General features: G+C 40.8%; 2 protein-coding genes across 2 annotated transcripts; both read right to left on the bottom strand.

The window, feature by feature from the left end:
• Positions 1-314: 314 nt before the first annotated feature.
• On the bottom strand, positions 315-9,657 carry slc22a6l (solute carrier family 22 member 6, like). The gene is made up of 11 exons (XM_028984611.1): positions 8,745-9,657; positions 8,018-8,515; positions 7,828-7,931; positions 5,930-6,084; positions 3,966-4,134; positions 3,761-3,884; positions 2,440-2,555; positions 1,660-1,874; positions 1,457-1,565; positions 692-895; positions 315-607 (listed from the first exon to the last, which is right to left on the bottom strand). Exons 2-11 carry the CDS (start codon positions 8,411-8,413, stop codon positions 532-534), a joined length of 1,668 nt encoding a protein of 555 aa, XP_028840444.1. The 5' UTR covers positions 8,414-8,515; positions 8,745-9,657; the 3' UTR covers positions 315-531.
• A 3,050-nt stretch (positions 9,658-12,707) lies between these two features.
• Positions 12,708-21,743, bottom strand: pygma (phosphorylase, glycogen, muscle A). Its single transcript, XM_028982441.1, has 20 exons — positions 21,501-21,743; positions 20,029-20,130; positions 19,402-19,480; positions 19,151-19,254; positions 18,773-18,904; positions 18,551-18,662; positions 18,245-18,327; positions 17,892-18,035; positions 17,696-17,788; positions 16,221-16,367; positions 15,933-16,096; positions 15,614-15,728; positions 15,424-15,525; positions 15,190-15,337; positions 15,041-15,099; positions 14,780-14,921; positions 14,478-14,685; positions 14,264-14,398; positions 13,833-13,899; positions 12,708-13,748 (listed from the first exon to the last, which is right to left on the bottom strand). Exons 1-20 carry the CDS (start codon positions 21,741-21,743, stop codon positions 13,599-13,601), a joined length of 2,529 nt encoding a protein of 842 aa, XP_028838274.1. The 3' UTR covers positions 12,708-13,598.
• Positions 21,744-21,999: the final 256 nt, after the last annotated feature.

Genomic DNA, 21,999 nt, shown 5'->3' with positions numbered 1-21,999 from the left:
ACAATCATATTGATAAATGAGTTGCACGATCATAATGTCAGACTTCATCTAGTGGTGCATCCTTATATAGAACAGCATGCTGATAACCCTTCGTAGTTTAGATAATACTGTTTTGGAAGGAAATCAATCACTTACAAATGTTAACAGATGAATCACACATTTTGCACATTCTGTTTACACAATTAAACCTTAAAATTTAGCTTACTATAATTCTTCTTAAATAACTCATATTTAAGGCTTAGACAGAGTTTTATTTTGTGTTCAAGTGGGAGCTGTGTTGTTCCATTTGTAAATGTGTAATGAACACAAAAAACAAATGTGCAAATTAATTTTATTTAATTTCAGTATTCATAGGTTAACTAACAAAAATTATTACACTGATCTCTCAGAATGCACATGTCTTTAAACCACTATTGTATTTTTAAGAGATGCATTTTCCAGTCACAATATGTACAAAATGTATACAGTATTTTTCTTATCTTGTGGTAAAAATGACTTTAGGTCCATTCATCATATTCCTTGTTTGGGATGTCAAGCTGCTTCCTTTAGTGTTAGAGTCAGTTCTTGCTTCTGTTGAGATGACTTGCAGTTTGATTTCCTAAATCCTCTGCAACAAAGAAATGGCATTTCCTTCATTTACTTTATTGTACAAGCTGCCAAGCAAGTTGTTAATATTTGTTTCTCATCTAACCTCTCTTCTACATCTTGCACTGTGTCTGGCAGGCCAGTCCCAAGAGTTTCGGGGAGAAAAACAGCACAGAATCCACTCAAGATGGGAACGCCACCATAGATGAGTCCCGGTAGCCAAGACACGCCCTCTCCCAGCAATAACACCAAGGGGGCCACCATTGCACCCAGTCGGGCCATCATGGATACAAAACCCATGCCATTCTGTCTGTGAGGAGAGAGACATGACAGGTCATTAAAATTTGCCATTAAATTTCAGTGCATGAATGTTTTATTCAGTTACCAAAGGGACAGAGGAATGCAGAATCATAGGTACACTTCAACTGTGAAAGACAGTTGATACTTCATAATGCAACTTTGGTTGGCAATGGCAGAGGTCGAACGTTTCCTGTAGAGGAGGTGAAGGTTTGAGCCTGACTGTTTGAAGGTGTGGACAGGCGCCACTAATATAGGTAACGAGTCAAGGATAGAAGAGCTTCTTAAAGAAGAAGTAACAGGTCTGCTTGAGACAAAATTCTTGCTTGTTTTCTGCACCACGTGATTGCCTGGATTTTTTTCACATTCTGTCTGTCTCTCACAGTTGAAGTGTTTCTATGATGAAAATTATAGAACTAAAAAGATAAATTGCTATTTGGATAAGACAATTTCTGAGTGAACGTTTCATGAACTGCAGTAAGATTAACTAATTAACTGTATTGTGGGTTATAAAACTGGGTATTGAGTATAAAAAAGGAGTATTGGAAGATTCTGTGCTTCTGCAATAGGTTACCGGACTACTGTAGGGTACAGCTCTGGAGAGTAAAGGTAGCAGCAGCTGAAAGAAGCAGCCAGACAGCCCTTCCCCAGAACCGCTAGACTGGTACGGATGGTCTGATGTTCTGTACAACAGGAGAGGGGTTTAAAAATGCAAATGTGAAAGCAAAGAATGTGCTTAAGATATTAGGATTTGAAACTTTTTTTTTTTACTCTTACCAAAAGGCACCAGAAGGTTGACTAGAACAGCCACTCCAGCAATTATAAGCGCAGCAGATTGCGAGGGCCGTCGACCAATCACACTCATGGACACGGTCATTATGACCTTTGCAGGGATGTCCACAGATCCAAAGATCACCTGAATCAGGTATATGTCCACTCCAAATTTTTGCAGGTCCATAGACAGTCCGTAGTAAGCAAAACTTGTAGAAAACCTTTGAGAAACAACAGCATGATACCAAATGTTAAATAACAATACTCTTGTACTCATGCTGACTCTCTGATGGACAAAACAGCCTGTTTTTGATTTCAGCATTGGGCCTGACCTACTAAGTGTGCAGGCCTACCTGACACAGAGGACCCTTTTTTGACATCAGAAAGCACCAAAGAAGTCAATTTTGAGAGTGGAAAAAAAAACTGCCTTTGTAACAGTGCAAACTGGGAGCCGGTTATCCAGACTGTCTCTATTCAAAAGTCTTCAGTTTGGGTGTTTAGGTATAAAAGCACATTGATTTACATTTAAATAAACAAACAAACATACAAATAAATAAATAAAACCACCACATCTATGAGTGCATCTATAATGTTTCATTATTTTGAAGACAGGGCTGTGTGGCAACAATGCACATCTAGAAATCACTAGAAAAAAGACACCTTATAGTGTTGAAATTGAGTCCAGAATCTCTGCTACATAGATTTGATAGAAGATAGATTTGATGGAAGTGCAGTACTGTGATCTTTTGATCTGATCGTGACCATGTAGTTTGTAGAGGGACGTACCAGACAGTGCTGAGGCAAATGGTGATGATCCTCATGGTGGAAGTGCGGAAGAGATCCAGAGCTGAATAGTTTCCTTGGGAACATGACATCTCTTTCTTCATAGACTCCTGCAGGACCTGAAGAACCAGACAATAAGTTGCTTTACCAATGATAAATTATTATTATTTTTTTGCATTTAAATTACATTTTTTCATTTTCTTACATATACACATTTGTAGAATTCTGATTATAATATAACATATAACATATGTTCATATTTATAGTTAATACTAACTGTATATTATTACATACTACTGTACATCCATCTGTAAATATTATTCAGTCTCTTCCTGTACATATCACCTGTATACCCATAACCTTTATCCGGCACCTTTTACCTTTATCCAGCACTTGCTGCTTATTGCACTTCTGGTTAGACCTAAACTGCATTTTGTTGCCCTGTACTTGTACATGTGTAATGACATTAAAGTTGAATCTAATCCAATCTAATCTAAATCAAATTAATTTTTTCATGAACTGAACTCAAAGATCTGAAACATTTACATACTAAACTCATTACACTCAAATATTGTTCACAAATCTGTGCTAGTGATCACTTCTCACAGTTGTGGCATATCAAGGACATAGACGGCATGAATATTGCACAGGTGTGCCTTAGACTGCCTACAATACACTGAACTGTGCAGTTTGATCACACAGCACAATGCCAGCACAGATATTGCAGCTTTTGAGGGAGCTGCAATTGGCATGCTGACTGCAGGAATGTCAACCAGAGCATGGTTGGGATGCTCCGGATCGTCGTATACGACAGCGTGTTGAAGAGGAGTTGGACCAACATTCCGCAGGCAATAATCAACAACCTGGTCTTCTCTACGTGATTCATATGGCCACACCAGATACTGACTGTGCACAGTTCAGAGTGGCATTTTATTGTAGGCAGTCTTAGGCTGTGCAATATTCAACTTGATATGCCACAACTGTGAGGTGGGATCTCGGCAAAGGAGAAGTGCTCACTAACACAGGCAGATTTGTGAACAATATTTGATAGTAATGGGTCTATTGTGGATGCAGAAAATGTTTCAGATCTTTGAGTTCAGCTCATGAAAATGTATGTTTCCTCTTTATATATATTGGACAATATATTTAAAAGAATTTCAGCACTGAACCAAAACATTTGGTCTTTCTTACACAATGATTTACAATGGTAGTAAGTGGGGTTTGAACCTGTGGCTTTGTGGTCTTCCACATATATGTGAGTGCGAGGCTAATAGAACCCCACAGTCATCTATGTAGCTTTTTACAGAGTATGAAGGTGCAGTACCTCAAGGTTGATCTTCTCCCCCTCAGCATGACGCCCATTGATGCGAGCCACGGTCCTGAGATTTTTAACTGCCTGTTCCGACTTCCTTTTTAGGACGAGCCACCTGGCCGACTCCAGAAACCACCTTGGAAAAGAAGATAGCATTTGCAGAATGTTCTTTCTCTGTATTTGTCTTTTTTGATTGCGCACATCTTCAGTTTCTCACCATGAGTATACAAAGGAAATGTAGAATGGCAGGGACACAGCCAGCATGAGCCAACGCCAGTCCCGTATACAATAGGCCACTCCCGCCAGCAGCAGCTGTCCTAAAGTATAACAGTAGGCTGTTCCTGTTCCCACAACTGTGCGAACCCGTGTGGGAATCCACTCTACAACTGTGCTCAGAGGAGATAAACAGGGGATCATGAGTTTCTTACAATAACACCAGATTTGCACCAGAAATCCCAACCTTTGTTAAAGCATGGAACAGTTGTCGTAACAGTGAGGATTTTTTAGGCAATTGGCTCCACCCACTAACTTGCCGTCACTGTCAAAGGATTTTCAGAGCAGCAAAAATACAAACCATGGGAGAACATATGCATCAGGTAGTCCTAAAACAAACATAATGTGGCGAATAAACAACAACCCAGGATGTCATTTATAACTGTTGCATATCCATAAACCAGGAGCTAAACATGTGTACGCCTCTGCAGTGTCATTTACAACCGTTGTGTACCAGCCAAAACGGGACCAGAATAATAATTTTTATAATCGTTGTAAAGTAAAGGGTGAGCACAAACGTGAGTGACATTAGTACATATATAATGTCTGGCTTTGGGTTATAACCCCTGGGCTATAGTGATTGTAAATTTATTTCAGTGATTGGTGAAAGTAAAGTAATTCCTTGAGTCTGGCTGAATCACATCTTGGTTGTGCATTGCACATTGTGCAGTGTACATGATGTACGATCACCGATTCACCCTCCCTGTTTGAAATTTGTCCTGGGGATGTGACCAGAACATGGAATCTCGGCACCTTCACCGTTCCCACACACTGCTCCCCGGGTGCCTGTCATGGCTGCGCACTGCTCAATAAGGGTGATTGGGATAAAAGCAAATGACACATTTTGTTGTGTCACTTTGTTGCTGTGCTGCGTTTTACAGTGACAAAAACAACAATCACTTTCACTTTACTTAATTTTTGGTTTGCATTGGAAGCTTAAATATTCATGAGGTGATTTGCATTTACCATGTATGGTTGAAGGGAAATACGTACATTTTTAGTTTATAAATGCAAAGTTTATGAATGAAATTTCAGGGCAGTAGTAAGTGGAACTGAATATGTTTGGCACTGTCAACATGAAAATGTTATTCTCTTAAAATGGATAGTCAGTTAAAACCCTGATATAGATAATAGCCCGAAAGCTGTTTTAACCCACCCTCCACACCAGTAAGTAGCACACGTTGTTGTATGTATGACACGTTTGGGGTTACAGGTTAGGTTGGAAGTTGGGACAGTGCAGGTGTTGTGAATGATACAAATACTGGTTTTCACAAAGTTTGCTGCTTCAGTGAGTTTAGAACTTTTTGTCAGTTGTTTCTGTGGTGTATGCAAAGTTTGTGCAAAGAGTCAATATTTGGTGCTTGCTGGACTTTCTTGGGTGCCCTAAAGCCTTCTTCACCACACTTTAACTTCTCTCCTTGAAGTTTGTGATGAGTTGTTTCGGTGGTGTAGTGAAATCAGCATGACAGAATGAACACGCTCACTTATGTTAACGAGAGGATCACTGAAATGATCTCAGCAGGTCTTTTTGTGGCAGGGCGAAAATGCAGTGGAATTGTTATTTTGGGGGGATAAAGTTTAAATTTCATGGCAAATAGAGACTTTGCAGTTTAAAGCATTTCACTGCATATCATACCATGTATGACTATGTGTGTGACAAATAAAATTTGAATTTGATATTTGAGGACTGGAATGACGTGTCTATGGTTTCCAAATTTATTCTGCAAAGGGGTTTGGCTTGATAAAGGGTCCCCAGGCTACTTTTGCCTGAGGGCCCCAAAGGGTCTTAAACATTCTTATTCCTACAATGCTAGGGGCCATAGCTCTTACTAAGAACACTTTGACTGTGCTGTTGCAACAATTGTGTGATGCGTCAACCCAGGGAATCACCAAAAAAAACACTCTTACTGAGGGAAAGGCTGTTGAGAATCACTCCAGAGAGGGCCATGCCACAGGCAAAGCGAAAGACACAGAACATCGTGAAGGAGGTGGCAAAGGCGGCACACGTCCCTCCAACGGCCATCATCAAGTGTGAGAACAAGAGAGAGAAACGTCTCCCAAATCTGTTTATGAAAAAAAGAAATAACATTATTTCACATGCTGCCGAAGCCTACTTCTCTGAAGTCAGGGATGTGGGGAAGCTGGAAGTTTTTAGACATTAATGCAGGAGAATTGCATGAAGAAGAGGAACAAGCTAATTCTGAAGGGTGAATTTGTAAATATCAATATACCTAACCTGTCTATTAACTATGGAAGGAAATGACAGACATACAGTGGGTACGGAAAGTATTCAGGCCACCTTAAATTTGTCACTCTTCGTTATATTGCAACCATTTGCAAAAAATCATTGAAGTTATTTTTTTCCTCATTAATGTACACACAGCACCCATATTGACAGAAAAACACAGAATTGTTGACATTTTTGCAGATTTATTTTCAAAGAAAAGCTGAAATATCACATAGTCCTATGTATTCAGACCCTTTGCTCAGTAATAGTAGAAGATCCCTTTTGATATAATGCAGACTTTTTGGGAAAGATTTTCACACCTGGATTTGGGGATCCTCTGCAATTTCTCCTTGCAGATCCTCTGCAGTTCTAGCAGGTTGGATGGTAATCGTTGGTGGACAGCCATTTTTAGGTCTCTCCAGAGATGCTGAATTGGGTTTCACAACAGTTTTGTGAAGCCACTCCTTTGTTATTTTAGCTGTGTGCTTAGGGTCATTGTCTTGTTGGCAGGTAAACCTTCGGCTCATTCTGAGGTCCTGAGCACTCTGGAGAAGGTTTTCGTCCAGGATATCCCTGTATTTTGCATTCATCTTTCCCTTGATTGCAACCTGTCATCCTGTCCCTAAAGCATGATGCTGCCACCACCATGCTTCACTGTTGGGACTGTATTGGACAGGTGATGTGCAGTGCCTGATTTCCTCCACACATACCACACAAACTACTGTGTTGGTCTCATCAGACCAGACAATTCTATTTCTCACCATCTTGGAGTCCTTCAGGTGTTTTTTTTAGCAAATTCTATGAGTGCTTTCATGTGTCTTGCACTGAGAAGAGGCTTCCATCGGGCCACTCTGCCATAAAGCCCCGACCGGTGGAGGGCTGCAGTGATGGTGGACTTTCTACAACTTTCTCCCATCTCCTGACTCCTGACATCTCTGGAGCTCAGCCACAGTGATCTTTGGGTTCTTCTTTACGTCTCTCACCATGGCTCTTCTCTCTCAATATATACAGTTTGGCCAGACGGCCAGCTCTAGGGAGGCTTGTGGTCACCCCAAACCTCTTCCATTTGAGGATTATGGAGACCAGAATTATGGAAGTGCAGAATATTTTTGTAACCTTGGCCAGATCTGTGCCACAATTCTGTCTCTGAGCTCTTCTGGCAGTTCCTTTGACCTCAAGATTCTCATTTGCTCTGACATGCATTGTGAGCCGTAAGGTCTTAAAAGGGTGTGGCTTTCATAATCACGTCCAACCAGCATAATCAAACACAGCTGGACTCAAATGAAGGTGTAGAACCATCTCAAGGACGATCAGAAGAAATGGACAGCGCCTGAGTTAAATTGCAAAAATGTCAACAATTCTGTGTTTTTCTGTCAATATTGGATGCTATGTGTACATTAATGAGGAAAAAACTTACTTGATGAACTTGAAATGAATGATTTTAGCAAATGGCTGCAATATAACAAGAGTGAAATATTTAAGGGGGTCTGAATACTTAACTTATCTCATCATATAGTCATATTTCTCATATTATGGTGAACACAGAACAGACAGAAACATTGACAGTGAAAGGCATTACTTGTCTGAAAGTCCACCGAAGATAATGGCACCCAGAAGCACCCCTCCCATATAAATGGTTTGTCCCATTTGTTTTAAAGACCGACGATCACACACCAAATCCCACTGAGGAAAGAAATAAAAAAAGAATCATTGTTAAAAAAACACGAATAGATTGATAAGATAGATACATAACATGTATCTATTAGCACCTCGGTTATGATTGTAGAAGACATCTCTGTCATGTTGTACTCCCACCCATTGTCACAGCCTTCGAGCGCCACTGTAGAGTGGTTCCTCACAGCCTCGTGGCCCAGTTCAGACGTCCAGTTCAGGATGTGCCACTGAGGCTGGGCAAAGCGGCGACATCGCTCCGGTTTGCCCTTGCTGTCCAGGGGCACCGTCAGCCGGAGAACGTCCCCCTTGCTAAGAGGCTGCAGTGAGAGGTTGGCAGGGCCACTGCAGTAGTGAGGTGGCACGGAGGCCACAAAATTCTGCAGCAGGTTGTGACTTGCCATCATCAGGATGGGTAAAGAGAGCAAAGTGACATGAACAATCTGGAAACGGCCAGTGCTGCCGACCTGCTCCAGGAGGTCTGCAAATGCCATGCTTGTAGGGGAATTAAAGCAAAGCCTCAACACGTGATCTGGTGCAGAATGTTTCTGTTAAATGGCAAGTAATTCTCTTGCTCAGGGAAACACTTTGGGTATCTGTGAAATATGAAACAGTTTAAGGGTGAATAAATAATTTGAAAAAATATTAATTCATTAAATAAATCATCCACTTGTTATAAATAAAATCAACTTCACTTCAACCTGTTATTGGCAATACATCTATGGTAATATTATGGGGAAATGTAAATAATACCAGTACGAATAATACCAAATCACTCAATGCAAAAGTAATGAAGACAGCCATTTAAAAATACAATGTCCTTGCCTTTCGTGTCCAAACTGCAGCTTTAGCAGCTCCATGTGAATGTGAAGTCCATGTGAAAAGCCTGTTTTCTTCTGCTTCTTCCTTTTGGTTAAACGTCCTTTAAGTCTGCACCGAATTTCCCTTTGAGGTCCAGCTGCAGTACACAAAATGGAGAGAACACCACTCCAAAAAGAAGAGGAAAACTGCAACAAAAATAAATAACAGCACGTAGGAGTTCACAGCAGAGTGTCAGATTCCTCTGGCCTCTCGGTTCCCCAGTTTAAAACTTTGGATTAAGAAAATAAACTGCTTTTAACCCCTTTGTTTCAGGAAAAGCAGGCTAGAGGGCAACTAGCTTGAGCCCCGATACCCTCTTCTGTCCTGTGGCTCTTGGCTCCAGGTTTTATTGAGAAGTTAGGTGGGTGGGAGAAGGAATGCACGTGAGTAGTGCGGGCAGGGGGGTTATAAATTAATTAGTTAAAAAAATGCAAACTCTCTGATTCTGTTCACATGACACAATACTAACTTATGAACTACCCTTTTTTTAAAGGTTGTATTATGGAAAGCTTGACTGGTGAGATTGATTTACTTGTCAAATGTAGGTACGTCTTGCGATTTACATCACCACATGTTCATGAAGATTTGTTAGGAAATGATGAATGGAAGCGAGTCTCAATAAGTAACTCCTACCTTCTGCTGCCCTGAGTGCTGTGACTCAGCAGAGTGTCCCTGAACAGGGACACAGACAAGCTAATAAACGCATTACATAATTCCGGCAAATGTGGAACCACCATCCAAAGTGACAAGTTAACGTAAGATCATCTGAATTGCTGCAAATTACTTATTGACTGTAGTATTCACTGTTACAAATGGTTGAGTTGCTTCAGCGCCGCCAGAACTGAGGAATTTCTTCTGTCTGGATGGAGAAACAGCAGGAGATGCCAGAGCAGATGATGCTCTGTGGCCTTATGGAGGAAACACCCTGTCACTAAACAACTCCTTGACTGAATGTGATGGCAGTGGACCAGAGCCTCATGTTCTGGTTCAGGTCAGAAGAGACAGTCGTCTGAGGTTCATCAAGGCGATTTAGCATTTTTCATGTTCCTGGAACAGAGTACAGGACATCATGTTACCAGTTCGGGTAAGACATTACAAGACAGTCTTCTTTAATCATTTACTGCAGAGATGTGGCATTGTAATAGCACACTGAGCCCTGTCTATATGATGATGAATACAGTATGATTAATAATTTCTGAATGATAATAAAAAAAGGATTTTTTTTTTTAGAAGCATGTCTCACATTTTACAAGCCAATGGTTTTTAGAGCCTGTTGGATCTGTGTAAAGCATGGGCATATCATAGTAGACTCAATTTTAGTTTAAGTGGCGTGTGGTGCAAAAAAAAAAAAAGAATTTTACATCACAAATTAATTTTACATCACATGTTTAATCCACTGTTCCTGTTCACTGTTCTGTAATTCAATAGTAAAACACCAGATATACAGAACTGATGACCTTGAAAAAATCATAATGTGTCAGACTTTGTTACCTGGTGAAGTTCTGTTTATAAATTGGGGTGCAGGATTCACATGTGTGAATAAGAAACTCAAATCTTACGTTTTATTCCATACATTAGAATTTTTTCAGACAAAACAACAATAAACACCTGTCACCTGTCTGCATCCCTCAGGGCTCAGTACTCAGTCCTCTCCTTTTCTGTCTCTATACAAGATCCCTTGGTGAGGTCATTTCCTCACATGAGTTATCCTACCAATGCTATACTGACGACACACAACTCAAATTCTCTTTTTTCTCCCTCAGATGTACATTCTGCATCCAAAATCTCTGCACGTCTAACTGACATTTCATCTTGGATGACATCACATAATCTAAACACTCTGTAAAATACTTCACACGGTAACTTGCATTCTCTGACCCTCTAGTACTGCTCGCCCTCCACCTTTGAAGGCACAAGGAAAACTCTCATCTAGACTCTTCTCTGTTACTTGCCATGTCATGGGCACGTATTGGTGTGTTTTTGCTTTGTAGAGCAAAGTCCTCTTATTAGTCCTCTGATGTTGGAGAACTAATGGACTGGTGACTGTTTACTTGTCTTTGAGTAGTGATTTGACTGTGTTTGTCAGAGATCAGTGTAGTAATGTGTGTGTATTTATTTGTATAGTATTTATTTTTTCCCCTATAGTGATAACATTGTTATTGTTATTATTGATTCACGTTTGTGCACCTTTAGACTTTCCCGGGGCATGTAGGCTGGTAAATAGCCCCAAAATAATACTTCCGTGGACTGGTGAACCCTGTGTGTAGGGAAAAGATACTATGTGCATGCACCTACATATCATCCATAGGTAAGTCTTTGTTTAAACACACTAGGAGTAGTACGTTTGGAGTGGTACGTTTTGGAGGGTCAGGTAGTCAGCCAGTGTGTTATTAACAGTTAGGCTAGAGGTTTTGTAGGGCTAGTAGTGTTTTGCTTTAGTGCCATCCCTGTTCCCTGCCATGTCGGTTTCACCTGTGTATGTATATAGTATTTACTATTTTTATACACTTCGGCTCCTTGTTTTTACTCGCAGCACCTTGCATCTTCGCCACCCTGATTGTAGACCAGGGGGTAATTTGTAACAATTGGGGGCTCGTCCAGGATTTTCTTTATTTCCAATCAAATGTGTTGTATGTAGTTGTTGTGTGTATTTGTGTCCCTGTGTGGTTTTGTGGTTTACAGTAACTTGTTTACAATTGCTGCTCATTTTGACATTGCTGTGCCCTGCGCCATAGTTAAATGGGATCTGTATATGGTGACCAGGTCACCAATTCCACAGTCCCTGATGCAGCACAGCCCCTAACTCCTACTTTCAGTGAAGAGGTGGTGGATGACATGTGTGTGAGCATCCGAATAGCTCGCTTACAGTTGGAGGCAGAGGAGAAGGCCGTGAAATGGGAGCATGGGCTTGCTGTGGCCCTGTGCCATATGATGGTAGAGAAGGAAGCGAGTTTGAATTTGAGGCAATAAAGTTTGCATCATTTGCAGCTCCTGTCTCGTGGCTGCAGCTGCATCTGTTTTTGATGCCTACCCTCTGAATGAGTCCTAACCCATTACCGCCATATTGTTTTGCTTATACGGAAGCATAGGTGGATACTTAATTTTGCATGTTTGGATGCATCACGACTGCATTACACTGGCCACAGGAGGTGTGGTCTCTTTTGCTACAGTGCAAGCTAGTGGGAAAAGCATTGTTTGATAAATGGTGCACCACTAACTGTATGAACCTCAGTTCACTCCGTGAACTTCTGTTTTGATGCCTTCAGTGAGAATCAACCAATGTAAATGGTCTTAAAAATAATGAAAACACATTGTATGAGAAGGTGTGTCCAAACTTTTGGCCTGTACTGTACGTAAGTCTCTGTTTAGGCAAACTGGAAGTATCGGCAGGGTGCCAACCCCAGTTTAGAGAGTACTTAGACTAATTTGAAACTGTTGTAAGTTATGTAAATGAACTGAGTGAATAAAATAATTGTATTCATAGTTGGGGTCCTACTGAACCAGATCTGATAACTTCATTGATGGTAATATGAATGTAAGTCTGGATAAGGGCGTATGCCACAAATGTAAAAAAGATTTAAAACCAAAGGTTACAGTAAGAAAACAGAGTCTTTCATGTAGACATGTTAAACGTTTGTAAACGTTTTGTTAAATGGTGCCAAAAGCTAAGGCCTCTATACATTTTGTGTGGAGGAAGGAATTAATGTTATCGTTTAGCTGTTTAATTTAATATAGCAATGATTTATATTTATATATCATTATTAGGAAATACCAGAATTAGCACATTTATATAGCACATATTAATATAGTAATGATCAGGAGGACAGAAAAATCAAAATATGGCAAAAGTTTGAAAAGATAAACAACCTGGAAATTGGATTTGGAATTTTGCATGCTTATGTTTGTGCTTGGAACTAAATAAATAAATTGTGCTTAAATGTAAGTTTATTCAAAAGTTATTGGGGTGGCATTACGGAATATATAAGGCATTCAAGAATATGGCATCATAATTGATGTAAACATAAACATTCTCATGTTAGTTTCAATCACCATTAACGTCACTTCATGTGCACATTTGTGGATATTTGGACTGCCTTTCCAAATGCGTTGAACATGTAGAATGAGAAATTTAAGAAATGAGAATCAACCATTGAGTAAGTGGTCTTAAAGTAGCATTTACACAGTGGAAATTTTTCAGTGACCTTCAGTCAGGTGGTATTTCTAATATCCCAAATTGGGATATTAGACCCAAATGGTACACAGTGAATTAGTAAAATCTAAAATCCATTAAGATTAAGATATAGAGTGGTGTCACAGATAACAGAGCCAGAGTTTAAGACAGATACATCCTTGTAATACTTGTACTTAAACAAAGCTAAAATATTAGGCCTTTTAAACAAAATATTAGTAAAATACTACAAAATAATTGAATGCCTTATATGAATGCCTTGGCTTGGTGTAATATAAAATTAATACCATTAAAAGCATGTAATAGTCGGTTGTGCAATGTGATGTTGGATTCTAGTTAAACATCTTGTGCTTTTTAAATGCAACAAAAATCCACACACTCTGGTCTTTGTTGGTAGAACCTGATTGAACATTGACAGGATGTGTGTGAAAGGACATCTAGGCTGAGCTGAAGGCTGAACTGATGACTGGAGGGTATGTGCAAATGCAGGTGTTAGACAGTGACTAAGGACAGATGATACAAAATGCATGGATGGCAATCATTGACTCAGAACATCTCAACATTCAAGATTCATCCTTGTTGCTCAGACACAACTTTATATGTATACATATGCGGTGTTGAAGGGCAATTTATTGAGGATCATCTGGAGCAGGAATCTTCTCTAGGCTGGGCTCCACACCCCAGATCTCTCGGGCATACTGGGCAATAGTGCGGTCACTGGAGAATTTGCCAGAGCCAGCAATGTTATGGATGACTTTCTTGGTCCATTCCTTAGGGTTCTGTAATCCCAAGAACATTATAATGCATGGGCAAGTCAGTTAGCTCATTCACAGGTTTGTTGGTGTTGCCTAAGTTGTACTGACCTTATACAGGGCATTGACCTTCTCTTGGCATTTGATGTAGTCCTCATAGTCTGCAAACACCTTGAATCTGAATATGCAAAAACATGGCAAGGAGTGCATTCAGTATAGGTTGGGACCATCAGAAGCTATAACAGGGATGTGGAGTTGTCAATTAGACTATTGGAGTTGTCATAGATTATTTGGAATTTAAGGGATTTTAGTGTAAACCCTGTTCACCCCAAATTATTGTCCACTTCACCAGTGTTTTACATCACATTGATCTACAGAAGCAACGTTTCACTCAGAATAGGAATGATATTTGTTCAGACCACCTCTTCATGTTTGATCGAAAGATCTAGTGAGTAAGGGAGCTAATAGTATGAGTATAGTATAGTATAGTATAGTATGATGACTGTGTGTTTGTTTTTTATACATAGGTAGGGTTTATCTACCTGTCATGGTGCATCAACATGTCCACAATGTCCTTGAAGAGGTCAGGTTGCTTGGGGCTGAAGAAGCCACCTGCAATCTGGTCCATGGCCTGTTTCAGCTCTGGAATACGGTTGTAGTACTCTGAGGCGTTGTACCTGGGGACAGTCATTGTATGTGGAGATACTTATGAAAGACTGTATTATTAATTTGTGACAATAAAATATCATCACCCACCCCTTTTTGTCCATGGCCTCCACGTCTTCCACCCTCATGCCAAAGATGAAAAGATTTCGCTCCCCAGCCTCCTCTGCCATCTCCACATTAGCGCCGTCCATAGTGCCAATAGTGAGGGCTCCGTTCAGCATGAACTTCATGTTGCCAGTGCCTGAAGCCTCTGTTCCAGCTGTGGAAATCTGCTCTGATAAGTCAGCGGCTGGGACAGCTGGAAAAACAAAAATAAGATGAAAAGTCGACTAGAGCGAAAAGAGAAACAGATTACTGAATTTCTAGAGAAGATTATTTGTTATTTTTGCTACCTTTTTCAGCAAGGGTGACTCTGTAGTTCTCTAGGAAGATGACCTTCAGACGATCCCCCACCACTGGGTCATTGTTGACCACCTCTCCAATGGCTGTGATGAGACGGATGATCATCTTCGCTGTGTGGTAACCAGGAGCAGCCTGCAACATGTGTAAATGTGACGAATCTTAGATCTTAGATGCCAGTCTCAAATGACTATCTTTACATCGTCATCTATTTGACATGTTTTATTTTGTCAGGGAGAATGCAATTTCCTCACTTTTCCTCCAATCATAATGGTTCTTGGTGTCCACTGCTTATTAGGTTCCTTCTTGATGCCTACGAAGAAAATGTGTTACACGAAACTAAATGATGAGTCACTATTAGGCAGTATGGTAAATGAAGTAGTATGGAAAAGGGAGCACTCACGGTTATAGTATGTGATGATGTGCAGGCAGTTAAGAAGCTGCCTCTTGTACTCGTGGATTCTCTTGACTTGAATGTCAAACATAGAGTTGGGGTTGATCTTCACCTTGTAGTGTTCCTCAAGATGAACTGAGAACTTCAACTTATTCTCCTGCGAGGATAGAACAACAGAAACAACAAAATGCATGAACAAATGGAATCAGGCAATTGATTGGATCTTTGAGTCTGTGCATTTACCTGTTTGACTTTGGCAATATCCCGGATTAAGGCCTCATCATTGACAAATTTCTCCAGTTTCTTTAACTGGTCAAGGTCACGGATAAATTCCTCTCCAATTTTCTGGCACATGAAAAACATGCTAATCAAGCAAATCATTCACATCATTAGATCCTAAGGGTGAGTAGGTAAGAAAAGTTGAACCCCTCACTTCAGCAATGACCTCAGCCAGGCCAGGGTTGCACATCACCAGCCAGCGGCGGGGGGTGATGCCATTGGTCTTGTTCTGAAACTTGTGGGGATCCATCTCATAGAAGTCTTTGAACCTGAGGAAAATATTTTCATATAAAGTTCATGCACACCTCAATAATCTGAGTGTTTCATACATTGAGAACATAGTCTAGTTTCAGAAACAATTCAGAAATTCTCACTGAATTGTATTGAGTTTTCTCTTTTTCAGGTTTTCTGAATTGTTAAAGTTTGCATTTTATAGAAAGTTTTCTCTGTATGTTCCATTTTCTGTCACCTACACAGTGGCCTTCAGGATGTCAGAGTGAATGCGGGCCACTCCATTAACGGCGTGAGAACCAACAATGCACAGATGGGCCATGTTCACTCTCTTCTGTCCACCCTCTTCGACCAGTGACATACGCCGAAGACGGTCAACATCACCAGGGTACAAAGAGGCCACCCGCTACAACAGTGATTACAAATACAGAGTTCAGTTTATAGCAGCACAGCAGCTGGAAATGGCCCTACATGTAGAGCTCAGCCTCCTGTTTTTAACGCCTTTAGAAAATGTAATAAAAAAGGCTGACCTCCAGATGGCGCCTGTTAATCTCAAAGATGATCTCAAGGTGGCGAGGCAGCAAGTGCTGCAACAGGGGGACAGGCCAGCGCTCCAGGGCTTCAGGCAGGACGGTGTGGTTGGTGTAGGCACATGTACGCACACAGATGTCCCAGGCCTGAGCCAAACAAAGAATCAAGGTTAAAATGACATGTCATATGATACAAAATATTAAATTTAATTTAAAGGATGAGGTAGAAACCTTATTGCACATAAAAAAACAAAAACTTATTGCACATCAAGTAGAAACATAATTGCCCATGAAAAAAGAAATTGAGTTGGAGGAGGAAAGATGGATTAAATGTCATTAAGTGCCCTGATGGCAACAGAATAGAAGCTGTTGTTTAGTCCGTTTGTCCTGGTTTTAACACCGCTGTATCTCTTGCCTGATGGCAGCAGTTGGAACAGGTCATGTTCGGGATGTGAGGACTCCTTTATGAAATTTTGTGCTCTCTTGAGGGTGGTAGGGTGGTAGTAGCCTAGTGGGTAACACACTCGCCTATGAACCAGAAGACCCGGGTTCGAATCCCACTTACTATCATTGTGTCCCTGAGCAAGACACTTAACCCTAAATTGCTCCAGGGAGACTGTCCCTGTAACTACTGATTGTAAGTCGCTCTGGATAAGGGCGTCTGATAAATGCTATAAATGTAAATGTCTTGAGGCAGTGAAAGTTGTGCAGTTTGTTCAGAGCGGGTAGAGACTAGCCAATGATTTTCTGAGCAGTCTTCACAATCTGCTGCAGTGATTTCCTCCGAACTGTTGTGCAGCTAGAAAACCACATGCAGAGGCAGTAGCACAGGATGCTCTCAATGCAACAATGGCATTAGTTTGACACCAGCAGTTTTTGAGAGATGTTATTTTTTCTGAGAACTCTCAGTCTCTGCTGAGCATTCTTCACACGCTCTGTTGAGTTCACACCCCAGCACAGGTCCTCTGTGATGTGAACGCCCAGGAAGTGAAAGTCAGACACCCTCTCCCCACTGATGATTGTGGTGTACACAACAATCTCCTTGATCTTTGCTGCTCCACCTCGTGTAGGCAGACTCATCTCCTTCAGAAATGAGCCCCACCACAGCGGTGTCTTCTGCAAATTTGACAATGGTCTTGCTGTTGTGGGTAAATGCAGATTTTTGTAGTTGTATTAGTGCCTCTAATTTAGAATATCTGGAAAGGGTTTTCATGATGCTATCCGATATTCATTTATGTGATTATGGCTTATAGCTCATGAAAAGCAGATATCCAATATTACATACATTAATCATATTACAGAAAGGTTCAACTTCTCATTAGGATCTTCATTTATACAATCAAAACTTGGCTGGAGCTGAAGGATTGAAAGTTTACATTTTTTAATGAAATTTTGAAGACAAATGATACAATATTTGGATTAATGGATTGATTGATGAATCTACAGGTGGCATAGCACCACCAAGCAGCTCTCACCTTCTCCCATTGGAGCTTCTCTTCATCCACCAGCACCCTCATCAGCTCGGGGATGGCCATGGCTGGATGGGTGTCGTTCAGTTGTATCGCAACCTGAGTAAGGATGCGAGAAACCAGGGTCACAGCCCTCTTGCTCAGCCCTGATGCTCTACTGATCAACCAATTACAACAGTATCAACAGCCAGTGTTCTCTTGCCTTTTCAGGCAGCTTGGAGAAGTCGGTGCGGACAATCTCCCTGGAGCCAAACTTGGAGGCCTTGAACCGGCGGATGATGTCCTGCAGGGTGGCGGCGACCACGAAGTACTCCTGTTTCAGACGCAGCTCCTTCCCTTCAAAGAACTGTGAGAGTTTGTGGGAAGACAGGACACGACTCACATTGATTGTGCATCTCGGTGCACACTTAAAACCTATAAATAATCATACCTATAAATAATAATCAAGGTGTCTGAGGCAGCAACAGCTGCACTCAATTCAGTCAGAAGTAATTAAAACACACACACACACACACACACACACTCACACACACACAGTTTCATTGAGGAACTCACATTGTCGTTTGGATACAGGACACGGGAGATGTTTTCTGCCAGATTCCTGTCCAGAACTGCCTGGATGTAGCCACCAATATTGACTGCCCAACAGAGACAAAAAAGAGGTGAAAAGGGCTTTTGTGAAACTGCTTAGGCCCTTATCAGGGAGCCTTTGTGTGAGTCTGGTCTATCTGCTGATGAGAATGCATTGTCTAAAGACCAGATTCATTTGGATGTATACAATTTCTTTTTTCTTTTTTTTTTTTTCTCTATTATTCACACATCCTCTTTTCCCCACAATTTAATCTCTTCTTGCTCACTCACAGTCTTTCAAGTTGAACTCGCAGGGAGCCTTGGCAGACCACAGCCTCATGGTGTTCACAACATTGTTCCTGTAGCCAGGCACAGGGGTGTCATATGGCAGTGCCAGGACTACCTGCCAAGACCACAGACAAAAGATGCACTCAGCCACCATATAAATCAATCTAATTTAATATTTCACTTCAGTTCGCATGCTTCTACTGTACCTAATGATTATACGGTTACCTGGGTGTCCACCCATTTCACTCCATCGGGGTGGTGCTCTGTTCTGCCGTAAAAGTGAACAGGCCGCATGTACTCGGGCCGGGCTTTTTCCCACGGGTTGCCATAACGCAGCCAATCATCTGCCTCTTCAACCTAGCAGTTAGTGTGTTAATGACATGATAGTTAATGTGGATGTTACCACATCCCACCAACCTCAGCATTGTTGCTGATCAAAAAAATCCGCTTAGGATTCATATCATGTACGGTTACACAATGTACTCACCATTAGGTGGGTGCTTATAATATTTTGGATAATTAGTTCTGCACAGAAGTCTTACATACTGCAACTTTATTTTTAATCATATATGGCTATGGATATGATTCAAGACCGCCACAGACCTGCCAGCCATTGACAATTTTCTGATTGAAGATCCCAAACTCGTAGCGGATGCCATATCCATATGCTGCCAAACCCAGCGTTGCCATGGAATCAAGGAAACAAGCTAAAGAGAGACACATTAAAAGTTCTGTTTCTAGAATTCACAGTCGGCTTTTATAAATAAACTGGATATTTCTGTTAATTAATATTGGACAGTCAAGTTTGTTTCTGTCCAATTGGACATTTTAAAGACAATCAGCATGGGACCTACCAGCCAGACGTCCCAGGCCACCGTTTCCAAGTCCAGCGTCCTCCTCCATTTCCTCCAGCTCCTCCATGTCCAAACCAAGCTGGGGAGCATAGATCTTGGTGATTACTACCATGATAAATAACATTTTAAAACTAAAATGGCAAAACTATTATAAGATATTTGAGGTTCTATGTTATTTTGACCATATAGAGTTAGATTATGATGGAATGAGAAATACAAAAATCACCCAGATAATGTTTTGCAGTGGAGACTATGAGTTTATGGAATTATATATAATAAAGCATCTACAAAAAGGTTTAATTGCACAACAAGGAGGTTTGAACCTGGTGTGAAGTTGCTGAATTTGTGCTGTGTGTTAATATGCTTTAAAATAAATATCCATCTTAGACAGGAGGATGGGTTCCCCTTCCTTGGTTCATTTTTTCATGCCACCAGGGTCTTCTCAATCATTACAGGGCAATGTAAATAGAAAGAGTACTTTAGAATTAAGTGCTCCTTGTTAAAAATTTAAATAAATACAGTGACAGCATAATATACCTACATCTTTGTGAGAGTTTGGTGCATTTCATGACATGTTGTAATTATATAACTGTCCATGTGGTGAATAAATGTCTTAAATCTTATCACCTGATAGGTAGCCTCATCGCAAGCATTTTCCATGGCAAGATTCACCATGGTGTTCTGCAGGGTGCGACCCATGTAGAACTCCAGAGAGAGGTAGTACACACGCTGAGGAAGAAAAGACAGAAATCATTCATCTTAATACTAGTAATCTGACCTTTTTTCCAATTTATTTGGTTAAATAAAAATATAATCAATATTATCTTCACATTCTTTTTACTCAATTTGTTTTCTATGTATTTTGTATATCACATGAAACATGAAGTTAAATGAAGATTTAGGTGTCTGAATATCAGATAAAAACTGTAATGTCTGTGCACAGCACAGTAACTAATAATGCTATTCTGAACTATTCAAGTGACTATACATGTTCTGTTGGCAGAAGTGAAACAAAAAGTCCTTGTTTAGATCTGATGACCTTGATTAGTCCGGATTAGTAATGTAATATTTCTTGTGAACACACAGCTCTCTTTGTGGATGCTCTTGAGAGCCCTCTCTCCATGCTCCAGCTACACAAGACGACAGGCTTCGTGTTTCAGCGTTTCTTTCCCTATTGGTCATGACCAGCCAAGCCCATCTGTGAGCCTGCCCCTTAGCTACAGCTCTGACAGGAAGTGTCTCGATCACTGAGGAGTTCAGAGTCCTCATGAATATTAGGCTGAAAGGGCCCTAGTGAGAGCTGCGATTTAACAGCTATATCACGCCACTCGCCTGCATACGGGAGCCAATCTGACACCTTAGACGTCTTGTTGCCTTTGACATTTTGAGTTTTTTTTTTCTCGAGGGGGACAGAGATCACTGCTAACACAGACGGAGTAAAGGAGGAGGAGAGTCTGTAAGGGTGAGGGAAAGGCTGAGGTGTTACTTAACACTGGCATTTTGACCAGGCCAAAAATAAACCGTACAGAGGTCACCAGCAAAGGTTACATAGTGCTATATATTTTTGTTACTGGCTGCTAAAACCCAGTTTTAAGACACTGATTGTTTAAGACACAGGACTAAATTATGAAATATAAATTATGAGAAAACTAGAAAAACATGTTCTGTTGTCCATTTCATACAAGACAAGCCCACCACCACATGGCCAGAATAATTTTAAGACTTGACCTTTCAGAAAAGGCCATAGCCTTTGACCTTTTCTTTTTATGTGTTCTGTGAATACGTCCAACGTGTGTCCACTACAGTGCCTTGACGAACAGAATTGTATTTTCATTTCTACACAAGAATCCTATTCTGAATTAAGGTGCGCTATTGTAGCAGATGCATGCAGAATGATGCTGAAAAGATCAAGGGTCATGTGGGTCAGGACATTCAGAAGATTATTTTATGTCTGCTCACATAACCTCACTCTTGATCCAAATGGCAAATCGGCATTAGGTTTCAGAGAATTTATATTATGCACAGCCAGAATTTAGAGTTTTCAGTAGTTAAATGCAATTAACAGATGGACTAACTTTGACGTTTGGCGTAAGACTTACTTTAGGGTCTTTCTCATAATAATGCTGCTGAGTTCTGATCCATCTGCCGACAAGATGGTCTCGAACGGTATTGGCCAGTGCAAAGTAGTAGTCCCGTTTGGTGGCCACATTTCTGTCTTTCACCAGCGTGAAGTGCAGGTGACGGTTGAAGTTGGTCTTGAGGTCGGACACGTTCTCCACGCCTGCCAAACCCCGGACGGAAATCTGCTTCCTGCGGTCGTGGTCTGACAGCGGCCGAGACATGGTGCTTCTGGATGTAAACAGCGAACGGAGAGCCAGACAGGAGCTGGTGCAGCCGCAAGCACATACAGACCTCCCGTTATATCTCCTGTCCGGCCTGATTCATATTCACAAGGGGGCGGGGCCAGGTTTGTTTAAAAAAATTCTAAAGGTATTCTCTTTCTAAATTTGTAATCAGTAAGATGAAGAAATAAGAAATCATTATTTCCTCAAAATCACCACTTTCGACCTTTACACTCTCATAACAACAAAACACAAA

Source organism: Denticeps clupeoides, chromosome 6, assembly GCF_900700375.1.
Source record: "Denticeps clupeoides chromosome 6, fDenClu1.1, whole genome shotgun sequence".
NCBI lineage: Eukaryota > Metazoa > Chordata > Actinopteri > Clupeiformes > Denticipitidae > Denticeps > Denticeps clupeoides.
The sequence above is the reverse complement of the archived record's forward strand: the minus strand, read 5'-3'. Positions and strand labels throughout refer to the sequence as shown.

What these genes read in the sequence shown, in the direction of transcription:
- slc22a6l (XM_028984611.1), bottom strand. Translation starts at nt 8,413, where the DNA reads ATGGCATTTGCAGACCTCCTGGAGCAGGTCGGCAGCACTGGCCGTTTC. An exon ending in CTTCTACAATCATAACCGAG is followed by an intron (nt 7,932 to 8,017) that starts GTGCTAATAGAT and finishes TTCTTTCCTCAG; the next exon opens with TGGGATTTGGTGTGTGATCG. An exon ending in ATTTGCCTCAGCACTGTCTG is followed by an intron (nt 1,875 to 2,439) that starts GTACGTCCCTCT and finishes TGTTTCTCAAAG; the next exon opens with GTTTTCTACAAGTTTTGCTT.
- pygma (XM_028982441.1), bottom strand. Translation starts at nt 21,743, where the DNA reads ATGTCTCGGCCGCTGTCAGACCACGACCGCAGGAAGCAGATTTCCGTC. An exon ending in AGAAGCTCCAATGGGAGAAG is followed by an intron (nt 16,368 to 17,695) that starts GTGAGAGCTGCT and finishes TGTTTGGCTCAG; the next exon opens with GCCTGGGACATCTGTGTGCG. An exon ending in GACATCCTGAAGGCCACTGT is followed by an intron (nt 15,729 to 15,932) that starts GTAGGTGACAGA and finishes TATTTTCCTCAG; the next exon opens with GTTCAAAGACTTCTATGAGA.